Source organism: Brachyhypopomus gauderio, chromosome 17 (assembly GCF_052324685.1).
Source record: "Brachyhypopomus gauderio isolate BG-103 chromosome 17, BGAUD_0.2, whole genome shotgun sequence".
In the NCBI taxonomy this organism is placed as follows: domain Eukaryota; kingdom Metazoa; phylum Chordata; class Actinopteri; order Gymnotiformes; family Hypopomidae; genus Brachyhypopomus; species Brachyhypopomus gauderio.
The window spans coordinates 20041481-20056333 of record NC_135227.1 but is presented as its reverse complement, the minus strand read 5'-3'; the positions used below and the strand labels follow the sequence as shown (position 1 = coordinate 20056333).

The window sequence follows — 14853 nt, the reverse complement described above, 5'->3', positions numbered from 1 at the left end:
GGCTAGAAGCTATCGGATCACGACTACAAGCTAGCGAACCGGGGCTAGAAGCTGGCGAACCGGGGCTAGAAGCTAGCGAACCGGGGCTAGAAGCTAGCGAACCGGGGCTAGAAGCTAGCGGACCGGGGCTAGAAGCTAGCGGACCGGGGCTAGATGCTATCGGACCGGGGCTAGATGCAAGCGGGTAACAGCTAGATGCTAGCGGACGTACGTGTACTCCCAGCCGAGAGCTTGATCTTTCAAACGCGGACAGCAACTGTTCCACTGAAACCGGCTGGGAACAGTAACAGTACTGGGAACAGTAACAGGGAACAGCACCAACTTTTAGCCGCGAGCTTCCTGCTATGTAGTCTGCAGCAGTGAAATGCTGGCTACACACAAAGATGCTCCGTATCACAAAGTTTTCCCCTTCATCCCTCCTAATTGCACAAACCCATTTTCTTTTCTGCTCGTCGTCAGCCGGAAAACCGTAGAAACTGAGATACGACTGTTTTTGCTTCGAGATCGAGCACCCTGGTGCACTGCAAAAGCTCTTGTTATTGGACTCTGCCATTGTTTAATGTGTAACGGAAGTAACTTTACCCTGCAACGAGAGCTTCCGGAAGAAAAAATGCGGAAGTGTGAAAAGGGCCTATTATGATGCTGATACTGGTGATCCCCTCCCCCCATTATGATGCTGAGCTGTTCACCTGATCCAGGAATGTGTGAGCCTGGACCTACTGAATTGTGCAGTGTTGTGGCAGTCCAGGGGTTCAGAGTGTCCCAGATGTGAAGTAACGTCAGCTGTTGTTGCTGCCATTGCAGGCTCAAGGCGGTGGAGGAGACGGTCCGCCAGTCCAGAGAGAGAGCAGCCTACAACGTCAGAGCCAAGATGGCGTCTGGAATGGTGCGTGCCACTTGTAGCTGCTGCGTGCACTCTTCTGCTGTGTTTTCACTTTAACACTCTCTGTGCTAATTCTGCAAGAGTAAAATGAGTGTGAGTGCTGGAGTGTGAGGGCTGGAGTGTGAGGGCTGGGGTGTGAGGGCTGGAGTGTGAGGACTGGGGTGTGAGGGCTGAGGTGTGAGGGCTGGAGTGTGAGGGCTGAGGTGTGAGGACTGGGGTGTGAGGACTGGGGTGTGAGGACTGGGGTGTGAGGGCTGGAGTGTGAGGACTGGGGTGTGAGGGCTGGAGTGTGAGGACTGGGGTGTGAGGACTGGGGTGTGAGGACTGAGGTGTGAGGGCTGGAGTGTGAGGACTGGGGTGTGAGGACTGGGGTGTGAGGACTGGGGTGTGAGGTCTGGGGTGTGAGGGCTGGAGTGTGAGGGCTGAGGTGTGAGGGCTGAGGTGTGAGGGCTGGAGTGTGAGGGCTGAGGTGTGAGGGCTGAGGTGTGAGGGCTGGGGTGTGAGGTCTGGGGTGTGAGGGCTGGGGTGTGAGGGCTGGAGTGTGAGGACTGGGGTGTGAGGACTGGGGTGTGAGGGCTGGAGTGTGACGTCTGGGGTGTATTCGCTCAGGAGGACTGGCTGTTCTGAATCTTGCCTGCCAACTCACCCTCAATGTTGCATTCATTGTTTGACAGAAGGCCAAACTGAAACAGAAGACCTGAAATCCACAGGCCAGGGCAGGAGGAGCAGCTCTGCTCGTGGGGGGTGTGGTGCTAGACCTGGAGCTGGTTCTACAGATGGTAACTGGTTCAGACCCTGGAGCTGGTTCTACAGCTGGTAACTGGTTCCAGACCCTGGGGTTGGTTCTAGAGCCTGTGGCTGGTTCTAGACATTGGAGTTGGTTCTAGAGCCTGTGGCTGGTTCTAGACATTGGAGTTGGTTCTAGAGCCTGTGGCTGGTTCTAGACATTGGAGTTGGTTCTAGAGCCTGTGGCTGGTTCTAGACATTGGAGTTGGTTCTCTCCTCTAACACTGTGGATTCATCCACTTGAAAATGAGTGAAATGTTTGACTGCTGAACAGTGTTGGCAAAGTATGGACCTTACATCATAACATGGTGCAGGGACCTTACATCCTAACATGGTGTAGGGACCTTACATCATAACATGGTGTAGGGACCTTACATCCTAACATGGTGTAGGGACCTTACATCCTAACATGGTGTAGGGACCTTACATAATAACATATCCTCATAAGAGGACACAGCATCCTGCAAAGTCAAATCCAGTGACGTTGCAATGGACCTTTATCACCCCCCACCCCTAATGCACCATTGCCTTAATATTGTCCTAAGAAATATGTTTTTTAACTGTTACAGTTACAGCACTGTTTATTTTAGATTCTTCACCATAATGTAATTATCAGTAATCAAGCATTTCATGTAGTATGTGTGAGTTAAAGCAGATCCAGGTAAAAAAGCCTTTGACGAAAATGTACAGTCACATACTTCACTGTACGAAAACATAGTAAACCAACAATGTATGGCTACATATTCTTCATCATTGTACTCATCCACATAGAGATGAGAAGCAATAATCAATAACTATCTATCTATCTGCCTACATACCTACCTGCCTAAAAAATGTGTAGCAAATTTAAAGCAAATTTAAAACTAATAAGATGTTTTTTAAAACATTTTATCCACTTAATCAACACTTCTGCTTTAGTGTGTGTGAGAACTTTATGCACATGTATCAGCAGACACTTCATGCTTGTTTTTGTCTCTTATCTCTGTTTTTATTTAAATTACATTTTAAGATGTTTGAGATATTGACATGTTTTTAATAGTTTTTAATAGACATACACAGCTTCCTTTAACCCTAAATGTTTGGGAAACCTTTTGATGTACATGTGTTTTGGAAAATTCTACATATTTTCATTGTAAAAGAACAGATGAATGTCTGTGTGTGCACTGATGTAGGTACACAATGTATTGCCACTTACAAATAATTTGTGCTTTAGGGTTAGGGTTGGGGTTAGAGTAGTTAGGGCTGGGTGTTGGGGTTAGGGTTAGGGGTTAGGGTAGTGGTGTTAGGGCTGGGTTTTGGAGTTAGCGTTAGGGTTGTGGTGAGAGTAGTGGTGTTAGGGCTGGGTGTTGGGGTTAGGGTTAGTGTTGTGGGTTAGGGTTGGAGTTAGGTTTGCTATTGCTATTTAATTTCACAGAAATCTCATGTTTGTATTCATTGCATCCATTAAATATTTAACCATTCTTTGTATTTCTTACACGTTAATCATACTTTAAAATACTTGGAAAGTCATAGCATAATGTAAACTTACAGTTTTATTATATAAAATCATTATATAAAATCATATTTATATATTTGAATTTTGTGTACACACTTAAATTTTATACAGTAACTATAATCATAAAAATCCCTTATGTAATTTTTATTGCTATTTTTCTTTCAAATGTTGTCATATGTTAAGCATGTCTATCAGAGTGTATAGCACTAGTTTTAACTTTGTAGGCCAACCTACAGTCCCATACAGTCTTAGACAACTGACCAAATTCAGTGAGGCAAATACAGTCTTAGACGACTGACCAAATTCAGTGAGGCAAATACAGTCTTAGACGACTGATTCCCTGTGACGTTTTTGTTCCTTTTGGCTCAGGATTCAGGCCAAAAATGTCACAGTTTCCTTCACAAACAGAGCTGCTCATACACGTTAAAAAAAACATTTTAGAAAAATCTTCTGAACACGTCAGAGTTCAAAGGTCATCTGTGGCTCATCCGTGGTTTTTATCACAGGCTTCATGTCTCCTCACTGCAACGTCCAGCGTCTGCTGCATAGTTACGCTGCAGCCGAAATACAGGAACTTCTCCGTCCAACAGCCAGAACCAGCTCAGTTGGCTACGGGCAGTCAGAGCCCCCCGAACACTCACCACACCTGCTCAGTAGGCGTCACTGACGCTGACCGCCACACACCTGCACTGCTTGACTCGCTGCACCTTCCGGTGCCGGTAAGGTGGCCGCAACCCGGGACAACGCAGTCTCACCGTCACCGTGGTGATACGATGCGGGCGGCAGAATCCGCACGACTGAAATGGGGCGTCGTGCTTCGGGCCCGGCGCAGGCTTCCGGCCATGGCGGGGGCGGGGCTGGGCGTGGGGGCGGGGCTGGGCCCGGGGGATGTAGAAGGAGTTGCACTGGCCGTAGCAGAAGCGGTTGAGGACGGTGCGGCTCACGCAGCCCTCCATGCCCACCGTCTGACGCAGTGGCTGGGTCTTACACCAGTCGCTCCTCAGGTACTTCCTCTCCGTCACCACCAGGGCCTCGTGGCTCGACGACAGCACCTCGTGCTTCACTTCCGGACGCCGTGGCAACGGTTGCTGTGACGATGACAGCTCATTGCCTTGCAGTTTGTAAGGGGAGGGGATGGAGCCTCGGAGGCGGGACTTCTTGGTTTCCATGGAGATGCAGAGGGTCCATGCCAGGATGGCAGGTACAGCCAATTTCCAGAACATCCTGAGGAGCAATGAAGAGAGAAATAACGAACCTTTCTATAAGTATTCAATAATAACAAACCTTTCTATAAGTATTGAATAATAACGAACCTTTCTATAAGTATTCAATAATAATGTACATTTCTATAAGTATTCAATAATAATGTACATTTCTTTATATTTTCCTTAATTTCATTACATTTCTAGAACTTTTCTAGAAGCTTAAAAAACTTACACTTAACAGCTGTCTCACCTACAACTGTTAATAAGTGTTAAAACAATTATAACTCTTAATATTACACAAACAAGAACCTTCCAATGGAAATTCTTTCTTCTTCCACTGCATAAGGGATCATACGGACAGTCATGGCCTGGTGGTTAGGGAACTGGTCTTGTGACTGGAGGGTCGTGGGTTCGATTCCCAGACCTGAGGCCATGACTGAGGTGCCCCTGAGCAAGGCCCTTAACCCTCAATAGCTCACTTGTATAAAAATGAGATAAAAATGTAAGTCGCTCTGGATAAGGGCATCTGCCAAATGCCATAAATGTAAATGTAAAAATGTAAATACATGTTACATATCTGAGTGATGGTGGTATGGTTAGCATACGCATTATATATCTGAGTGATAGTGGTAGCGTGCGGCGATTGTTGATGGGGGGGAGGGTGTGTCAAACACTAGACGTTGGATTGGCTACCATGTATGTCAATCAAAATACAACCGTCAGTGCTGATGGACGATAGCCTGTCATTCATACACTACTTTTTAATGTCATGCGATCTACTCACACTTCCTTCTATGCAATGACATATGTAGGTCATATTAGTGATTAGTACTGAAGTGATTAGAACTGAAGTGATTAGTACTGAAGTGATTAGTACTGAAGTGATTAAAACTGAAGTGATTAGTACTGAAGTGATTAGTACTGAAGTGATTAGTACTGAGGTGATTAGCACTGAGGTGATTAGCACTGAGGTGATTAGCACTGAAGTGATTAGTACTGAAGTGATCAGCACTGAAGTGATTAGCACTGAAGTGATTAGCACTGAAGTGATTAGTAATGAAGTGATTAGTACTGAAGTGATTAGTACTGAAGTGATTAGCACTGAAGTGATTAGTAATGAAGTGATTAGTACTGAAGTGCCTCCAGATTGGTGTAACCTCATGATCCAGAGTTGGATCTCTCCAGTCACGTGGTTTAGGGAGGTCCAGTCACGTGGGTTAGGGAGGTCCAGTCACGTAGTTTAGGGAGGTCCGGTCACGTGGGTTAGGGAGGTCCAGTCACGTGGTTTAGGGAGGTTCAGTCACGTGGGTTAGGGAGGTTTTTTGTCATGTGATTAAGACTTCCCAGTCATGTTTGAGACTCATGCTATTGCAATCACATACTTGCAAAACAGAAATTCATCATCAGCAACTGCTGGAGTTTTGAGAGCGTGGAAAACACAACACATACCACCATGTCTCACACATGCCCAGAGTCCTAGCACAGATGACTCAAGCAGCACTCCAGGTACCAACCACTTCCCAGCACAGCCTGCAGGGGGCGCAAAGCCAGGCAGGCAAACAGTGTGCACATGCACATACACATGCATGCACACGCATGCTCTCACATACACATACACACACACACACATGCACGCACACGCATGCTCTCACGTACGCATACACACATACACTTGCACGCACATGCACGCACACACACACACACACACATACACACGCAAGCTCTCACGTACCCACACAAACACACACACACACATACGCAAACCCAGACCAGCTTCCTGTCCTGCTTTCACACATAAACAAACAGCTGTCCCCCAACACACACCCGACAAGCAGTCAGATAGCAAATATACACATACTTTGAAATTTGACAAATACCTGAAATACCACAAATAGGCATAAGCACACACACACAGATACTAATCCACACATGCATACACACACACACACACACATCCACAGGCACACACAAGCACACACACAAACACACACACATATCAACACACACAAGCACATACACACACGAATCCACACACACAAAAGCACACACACACACACACACACACACACACACTATGTCCTCCTGCCATGTACCTACGAGAGCGGGTGTCCCAAAATTCTTGTATATAATCATAGCTATCACACACCGTACACACACAATGTATGTCCATCATATAGTCCAAACTTACCACAGACCAAGAGAGGGATATAAATCAAATGAAAAGCAAAGGAGAGTAGAAAATGCAACATATATGCATGAAAAACAAACAAAAATAGCCAAAGATAATAAAACATCCCAAATTGTAAATGAGACACAAGTCTAAACTTATCTCTTGATCCAGAGTTAAGAATTGTCAACACTGTAAGCTCTACTGTTAATATTCCCAGACCTGGATTAAGCAGATTTTAGATCAGTTACGAAGCTGACAGCCGGTGTTTGCCTTTCGGATCACCCTGCTTGGACTCGGTGTGGAGCATAGCCATTCACATGTGTGGATCTGGGGCCTGATAAACACGCAGGGTGTGTGTGTGTGACAGAATAAACCACCCTGAAGAGTCTCAGATGGTAGCGGTTTAGTGTGGGGAACCTCGGGATATGGCGCATAGCTGTGGTGGAGACCACGGCCAGACGGCTCTGCTGGGTCTGTGGCTGGCTCCGTTTCACGTCTAGCCGAACCGGGCTGTCAGTCTCGTTCACTGTCCCACTTTTTTCATCAGTAACCAGCCTATCACACTTTGTTTGCCTGTCTCTATCACGCCTGACTTTCTCACACACTCACACAGACACATGCATAAACATTTTGAGCATAATTTTCTCTTTACTAACATTGCTGTAAGTGACTGAACTGAATATGATGACACACACCACGGCTTACCTGCATGTCAGCCTTTGGGCTCTGCAGATCGTACCATACCTGTGTGTGCATCAAACCGTACCTGTGTGTATCATACTGTGCCTGTGTGCCTATTGTACAGTACCTGTGTGTGTATCGTACCATACCTGTGTGTGTATCGTACCATACCTATGCGTATCGTACCGTACCTGCGTGTGTATCGTACCATACCTGTGTGTGTATCGTACCGTACCCGTGTGTATCGTACCGTACCTGCGTGTGTATCGTACCATACCTGTGTGTGTATCGTACCGTACCCGTGTGTATCATACTGTACCTGCGTGTGTATCGTACCGTACCTGTGTGTGTATCGTACCATGCCTGTGTGCAGATCATACCTTTGCTTAGTGGGCACCACGCTCCAGCCAGGCTCTGGGGTCACCAAGCCTCCTGTATGGTAGAGTTTAGATCCTAACAGAGGTCAGTCAGAGGTCAAAGTTCAATGGTCATGCCATTCTTTGCGAGAAGGAAGGAGGAACCAGTAGAAGTAGATGTACTCCAAAGTTGAGGAGATCCTGATTGCCCCTCCGAGAACAGCAGTCGGCTGTAACCCAGCCTCCAGACAGAGGCGCTTTCCTTCGAACACCCTGCAGACAGAGTCTGTCCCCTGGAGCCTGTCCCTGGAGCCTGTCCCTGGAGCCTGTCCCCTGGAGCCTGTCCCCTGGAGCCTGTCCCTCGAGCCTGTCCCCTGGAGCCTGTCCCTGGAGCCTGTCCCCTGGAGCCTGTCCCTCGAGTCTGTCCCCTGAGCGCTTGCTCTAAAGCCCCCAGTCTTGCTGGATCTTCTCACTTCAGCCGTGCCGTCTGGACTGCAGACTGTGTTTCCCACTCCTCCTTGGAGCCAATGATTCTCTCAGTGTTCCCATTCGCTATGCGTGAGGTCTGCATTCTGCTCCGAGGATTCCTGCCGTGTCCCCAGACTCCCACTGGAGCTCCTCTGTGATTCGCCCACTGCTAAATCCTCCTCAAAGCACAGTGTGACCTCAGGCAGAGGGCAAACGAGTCTCTGTACAAGGCATACATGGACTTATATGCATTTCTCTCTCTCTCTCTCTGTTACTTCTCTCACTTTGCATCAGTTTTTTGACTCTCTCTCTCTTCATCAGTATATTTCGACCTCTCCCTGCTTTATTTCTCTGTCCTCTGTGTCGTTATTTCTATGTTTTTTCTCTGTCGGGTTCTTACTGTCATCCTCCATAGTTGTACTCCCTCTCTAAAACCCTCTAGCACCCACTCATTCTAAAGCTCTGTAATAACACCTCTCTACTCTCTCATCTCTCTCTCTCTCTCTCTCTCTCTCTCTCTCTCTCTCTCTCTCTCTCTCTCTCTCTCTCTATTTTCACCATATCTGTAACAATCTCTCCATCACATTCTCTCTTTTAACTATGCCTTCATCTCACCCACTCTTTCTGGTCCCCAAGCTGAATGTTGCCCTCTGCACTGATTAAACTCCATCATCCAGTTGTTTCCAGATACAAGCTCTCCTGAACCTCACATTCTACACGCATGAGTCCTTTGTTGTTTTTGGTTTATGTGTTAAGAATTTTTAAAAAAGTCACTATTTCCCAGGTATGCTGAGTACAGGGTGGGGCTGCAGACACTTGTTGTAAAATGCCAGTCAGGTTTTGAAGGTTTTTAGCTGCAGGGGTGTGTCCCTCAGAATGACACATGCTCTGTGAGTGGGAGGACTTCATCTGTGTGTTGGACACTCGGCCGTCACGCCTCACGGCTTCAGTGCACAATGTGCTGCAGTCCTTGTCTTCCTCTTTCACCCTTTCAATTGTCTCTATGTTGTGGTTTTCAAACTCATCCCTGTACAGCCACAGTGGGGAAAACATCAATTTCTCTCTCTGTCTCTTTTTATGTTCTCTCTCTCTCTCTCTCTCTCTCTCTCTCTCTCTCTCTCTCTCTCTCTCTCTCTCTCTCTCTCTTTGTGCAAACACAGACATACAGACTCTCATACACACACAAACACAGACATGCAGACCCACACTCACATACAGACTCTATCTCTCTCTCTCTCTCTTACACACACACACACACACACACACACACACACACACACACTACACAGCTCCCTGTGTTGTTCTGTCTCTATGCTACGACTCCCTGCCTTCTCAGAAGCCTTTGGCCAAACCCTGCCCTACAAAAAACAAACAAGCAAACAACAACAAAATACACACACAAACACACACACACACACACACACACACACACACACACACACACACACACACCATTGTGCTCATTCAAAGGAAACCACATCCACAATGAGAGAAGGAATCACTTAGGGACGTCTACCACAAAAAGAATTGTAAAGGTTCTTGTGGCTCTGACAGCAACGCCATCACAATGTGAATCAGTGTCGTTTCCTCTTTTCTTGCTTTTGTTTTGATTTTGTTTTTCAAACTGTGGTCAGGTGGATTTATTTTGTACCACAGCATCAAATCGATCTGGAAACGTGGTCCAGAGAGCCTCAGACCAGACGCATCTTAGTATCAGAATTCAGTTTCATGACCGTTTTACAATTTTCATGTCAGTGTCACACTTCCTCCTGCCTAGCTTCTGGGTTTCTATAGTTACCTGTGTGTTGCCATACTTACTGGTTCTCCCTATTTCATGTACTCTGTGTTGTGGTTTGCGTTGTCACGCCCGCTTCTTCAGTTCTCCACGCTTCATTACTGATGGCACCTGTCTGGTGTTGTTCTAACTCCCTCATGTATTTAAACCCCATGTTTTACGTTTCCTGTTGCTAATCCTCTACTGCCCATGTTGTTTATGTCCAAACTCGTATCTTTTACAGCCTGTTTATTGCTGTGTGTTTTGGTTCGTTATGTCGTTATGTCGATGTCGTTATATCGCTTTTCTCAGTACATGCGCCCATGATCGTGATCACTCTGTGTTACGCTATTGTGGCCGAGAACAAGGCTACAGGTGAGCTGTGAACAGAACAGCCACTATCAGAACACGTTCTGTGGTTTGTTGTGGACAGGACAGCCGCTATCAGAACACGTTCTGTGGTTTGTTGTGGACAGGACAGCTCCTATCAGAACACGTTCTGTGGTTTGTTGTGGACAGGACAGCCGCTATCAGAACACATTCTGTGGTTTGTTGTGGACAGGACAGCCGCTATCAGAACACGTTCTGTGGTTTGTTGTGGACAGGACAGCCGCTATCAGAACACGTTCTGTGGTTTGTTGTGGACAGGACAGCCGCTATCAGAACACGTTCTGTGGTTTGTTGTGGACAGGACAGCCGCTATCAGAACACGTTCTGTGGTTTGTTGTGGACAGGACAGCCGCTATCAGAACACGTTCTGTGGTTTGTTGTGGACAGGACAGCCGCTATCAGAACACGTTCTGTGGTTTGTTGTGGACAGGACAGCCGCTATCAGAACACGTTCTGTGGTTTGTTGTGGACAGGACAGCCGCTATCAGAACACGTTCTGTGGTTTGTTGTGGACAGGACAGCCGCTATCAGAACACGTTCTGTGGTTTGTTGTGGACAGGACAGCCGCTATCAGAACACGTTCTGTGGTTTGTTGTGGACAGGACAGCTCCTATCAGAACACGTTCTGTGGTTTGTTGTGGACAGGACAGCTCCTATCAGAACACGTTCTGTGGTTTGTTGTGGACAGGACAGCCGCTATCAGAACACGTTCTGTGGTTTGTTGTGGATAGGACAGCCGCTATCAGAACACGTTCTGTGGTTTGTTGTGGACAGGACAGCCGCTATCAGAACACATTCTGTGGTTTGTTGTGGACAGGACAGCCGCTATCAGAACACATTCTGTGGTTTGTTGTGGACAGGACAGCCGCTATCAGAACCGGACTTGTGGTGAGCTTCACTGCTCCTTCTGCTTTCATACCTGAAGCATCTTAACTGCTAGTGAGACTGTGCTTCTAAAGCTGAACCAGAGAGAAAACTCACCCCACAGCTCAGACGTCGTGCCACCGTTCTAGAACATTCTCATGAGACTTCTGCTAATATGTCTTAGGTCAAAAGGATCTCTCAACAGAGTGGTCTACCGGTCAGCACGTGCAGATATGTGCGCAGATCTATCGCCATCTAGTGGACACACGGATAGCTCCACTTGCTACTGTGGCCACTGCAGGGGCTGACATGATCGTGGCAGAATGATGATGCGCGTGAGTGATGACACTAGTATATCAGAGTGAGAACCAGTCTGTAGTGTGTAAAGCATATTGATGGTGTAATAAAGAAACCTTCAAATCAGAGAACGTTCACTTTGCTCACTAAACACAGCTAGCTACACTGGGGCCATCATTTAGTGGCTTTAACAATAAAGTGTTTTCCTGAAGCAATAAAGGATGGGTTTTAACACAGACAGTTTTGTTCAAGTGAAAGTGTCTTTTAATATGGTATAAAAATAAAAATAAGCGCTGAAAGGGAAGAGAACAACAACAACAAAAGAGACGACCAGATGACTAGACGACCAGACAACTAGACGGCCAGACAGCCAGACGACTAGACGGCCAGATGACCAGATGACTAGACGACCAGACGACTAGACGGCCAGATGACCAGACGACTAGACGACCAGACAACTAGACGACCAGACGACTAGACGACCAGATGCGCCACTGAGTGAACAGACAAGTGTCACAAGGAGACGTTCTATGCATTTCTTTAATAGTGCAATAAAACTGATGTTGACGAGATGGGCAGCAACAGTGATGGCTGATCATTTGCATCTCTGGAGGCGGGGCCTAGAAGCAGCATGGGGTCGACGGTGTGGTCGTCAGCGGACGTCCTGTTCAGGCTCAGTTGTACACCATTGAGTCTGTTGTCATTTCACCTTTCCGTGTCTGACATCATTTGTGTGATTGTGTGCGGGAAGCGGGACGTCAAGCCTGATGGGAGTGTGATGTAGGAGACGTGGACATCATGTCTGGTGTTGGGAAGGCGTTCTCGTATTCCGCAAATGTCTTTGGAGGCCTGAAAAGGCATTTGGCCGGCCGCCCCCACCTACCCTGACTGAGCCTTCAACAAACAGTGAATAAAAAGCCATGTAAAAACCCAGTCCGTTGTACATGCACGTGATTGGTCCGCTATCCCGCTAGATGGCAAGGGTCTGAACCAATCGGACAGCAGAGATGAAGGTGATAGCGTCAACGCCCCTTGCTAGATTGGCCAAGGCCCAGCAGGACTGCACAACAGCCCTGAGTTTCCCTACGTAAGATAGAGAGAGCAAGAAAGGTAGTGGGACAGAGATGAGAAAGAGGAGAAACAGAGGTAGGAGTCAAACACAGAGAGACACAGAGATTAACAGAGAAAAAAGAGATATAAGAAGAAACCAAGATGAAAGTTATGTGCCTGTGTAGAGATGAGTATGTTCGCACACACACACACACACACACACACACAGAGAAACCAACAGACGGTCACCAGCAGGTGGTATAAGTCTTTAGCACAATGAAAGGGTGTATGAGTCAGGGTGTTTGGATACAGAAGCAGGACGTACCTGGAAGCATTGATGTCCTTCAAAATAAATTCTTACTTTTCTGTGGAGAGAAAAGGAATGAAGTGAAAAGAACAGAGAAGAGTATGCCAACTTTCCCGATATCCTGACAGAGTACTTACACACACACACACACACACACACACACACACACACACACACACACACACACACACACACACACACACGTCACTTGTTAAGTCTGGTCACTGTGATGTACATTTGTAGTATGGTTTATAGTTAATTCGTATGGTTTATAGTTATAGTTTTGTACATTGGTTGCAGTATGCATTATTGCAGGATTGCTGGTTGAAGCTTGGTGGATTACTGGTTGAAACATGGTGGATTATTGGTTGAAGCATGGTGGATTACTGGTTGAAACATGGTGGATTATTGGTTGAAGCATGGTGGATTACTGGTTGAAACATGGTGGATTATTGGTTGAAACATGGTGGATTACTGGTTGAAGCATGGTGGATTACTGGTTGAAACATGGTGGATTACTGGTTGAAGCATGGTGGATTATTGGTTGAAACATGGTGGATTATTGGTTGAAGCATGGTGGATTACTGGTTGAAACATGGTGGATTACTGGTTGAAGCATGGTGGATTACTGGTTGAAGCATGTTGGATTACTGGTTGAAGCATGGTGGATTATTGGTTGAAGCATGGTGGATTACTGGTTGAAGCATGGTGGATTACTGGTTGAAGCATGGTGGATTACTGGTTGAAGCATGGTGGATTACTGGTTGAAGCATGGTGGATTATTGGTTGAAGCATGGTGGATTACTGGTTGAAGCATGGTGGATTACTGGACTGGTTTGGGTTCTACCTTCTTTTTAGCCTGCAGGAGCTCCTGGTAGGCACTGGATCTGATGAAGCGACTGTATGAATCACTTTTCATTAGCTTATAGATGTGTTCCTGAAAAACACAAACCACACACACAATCACACACCCGTACCACCATCACATTTATATACTCACATTAAATTAAAACACCAAGATAATGAGGTGAATATAAATTATTATTTGAGAAAGGATATTATCATAAGATTATAATTAAGTGTAATAAATATATAAAATATAATAAATGTAATAATAATTAAGTATTTAATAATAATAACTATATTAAATAAATAATTAAATTACACTACCGTTCAAAAGTTTAGGGTCACCTAGACAATTTTGTGTTTTCCCTGATATCTCATACTTTTATTTATCAAATGAGTTGCAAAATGAATAGAAATATAGTCCAGACATTCACAATGTAGAAAAAAATGTTTTTTTTTTGTTTTTTTTTAATAATTTTCTACTTTAAACTTTGCTTTCGTCAAAGAAGGCTCCCTTAGCAGCAATTACAGCATTGCAGACCTTTGGCATTCTAGCTGTTAATTTGCTGAGGTAATCTGGAGAAATTTCACCCCATGCTTCCAGAAGCCGCTCCCACAAGTTTGATTGGGTTGACGGGCACTTTTTTCGTACCATACGGTCAAGCTGCTCCCACAACAGCTCAATGGGGTTGAGATCTGGTGACTGCGCTGGCCACTCCATTACTGATAAAACACCAGCTGCCTGCTTCTTCTCTAAACAGTTTGTGCATAATTTGGAGGTGTGCTTTGGGTCATTGTCCTGTTGCAGGATGAAATTGGCTCCAATCAAGCACTGTCCACAGGGTATGGCATGGTGTTGCAAAATGGAGTGATAGCCTTCCTTATTCAAAATCCCTTTTACCTTGTTCAAATCTCCCACTTTACCAGCACCAAAGCAACCCCAGACCATCACATTACGTCCACCATGTTTGACAGATGGTGTCAGGCACTCTTCCAGCATCTTTTCAGTTGTTCTGCGTCTCACAAATGTTCGTCTGTGTGATCCAAACACCTCAAACTTTGATTCATCTGTCCATAACACTTTTTTCCAATCTTCCTCTGTCCAATGTCTGTGTTCTTTTGCCCATATTAATCTTTTTCTTTTATTAGCCAGATATGGCTTTTTCTTTGCCACTCTGCCCTGAAGGCCAGCATCCCGTTGTCGCCTCTTCACTGTAGACATTGACACTGGTGTTTTGCGGGTACTATTTAATGAAGCTGCCAGTTGAGGACCTGTGAGGC

General features: G+C 46.0%; 3 protein-coding genes across 4 annotated transcripts in view; 1 reads left to right on the top strand and 2 right to left on the bottom strand.

Annotated features, from left to right (window-relative positions):
• fmn2a (formin 2a) overlaps window positions 1–2651 on the top strand; it is a 56774-nt gene extending 54123 nt beyond the window's left edge. The window contains exons 19-20 of the mRNA XM_076977873.1: window positions 805–886; window positions 1558–2651. Of these exons, the coding sequence (XP_076833988.1) occupies window positions 805–886; window positions 1558–1584 (109 nt within the window). The 3' untranslated portion in view covers window positions 1585–2651. The remainder of the gene's footprint in view (window positions 1–804; window positions 887–1557) is intronic.
• Window positions 2652–2895: 244 nt separating this feature from the next.
• grem2a (gremlin 2, DAN family BMP antagonist a) lies at window positions 2896–9138 on the bottom strand. 2 transcript variants are annotated; one of them, XM_076977656.1, is made up of 2 exons: window positions 7601–9138; window positions 2896–4388 (listed from the first exon to the last, which is right to left on the bottom strand). In XM_076977656.1, exon 2 carries the CDS (start codon window positions 4385–4387, stop codon window positions 3815–3817), a length of 573 nt encoding a protein of 190 aa, XP_076833771.1. In that variant the 5' UTR covers window position 4388; window positions 7601–9138; the 3' UTR covers window positions 2896–3814. The 2 variants fall into 2 exon arrangements, with proteins under 2 accessions (XP_076833771.1, XP_076833772.1); XM_076977657.1 differs by lacking the exon at window positions 7601–9138 and adding an exon at window positions 6759–7590.
• A 2478-nt stretch (window positions 9139–11616) lies between these two features.
• rgs7a (regulator of G protein signaling 7a) overlaps window positions 11617–14853 on the bottom strand; it is a 51396-nt gene continuing 48159 nt past the window's right edge. The window contains exons 16-18 of the mRNA XM_076977658.1: window positions 13574–13663; window positions 12745–12784; window positions 11617–12452 (exon numbers count right to left, since the gene is read on the bottom strand). Coding sequence (XP_076833773.1) covers window positions 12764–12784; window positions 13574–13663 — 111 coding nt within the window. The 3' untranslated portion in view covers window positions 11617–12452; window positions 12745–12763. The remainder of the gene's footprint in view (window positions 12453–12744; window positions 12785–13573; window positions 13664–14853) is intronic.

What these genes read in the sequence shown, in the direction of transcription:
- grem2a (XM_076977656.1), bottom strand. Translation starts at nt 4,387, where the DNA reads ATGTTCTGGAAATTGGCTGTACCTGCCATCCTGGCATGGACCCTCTGC.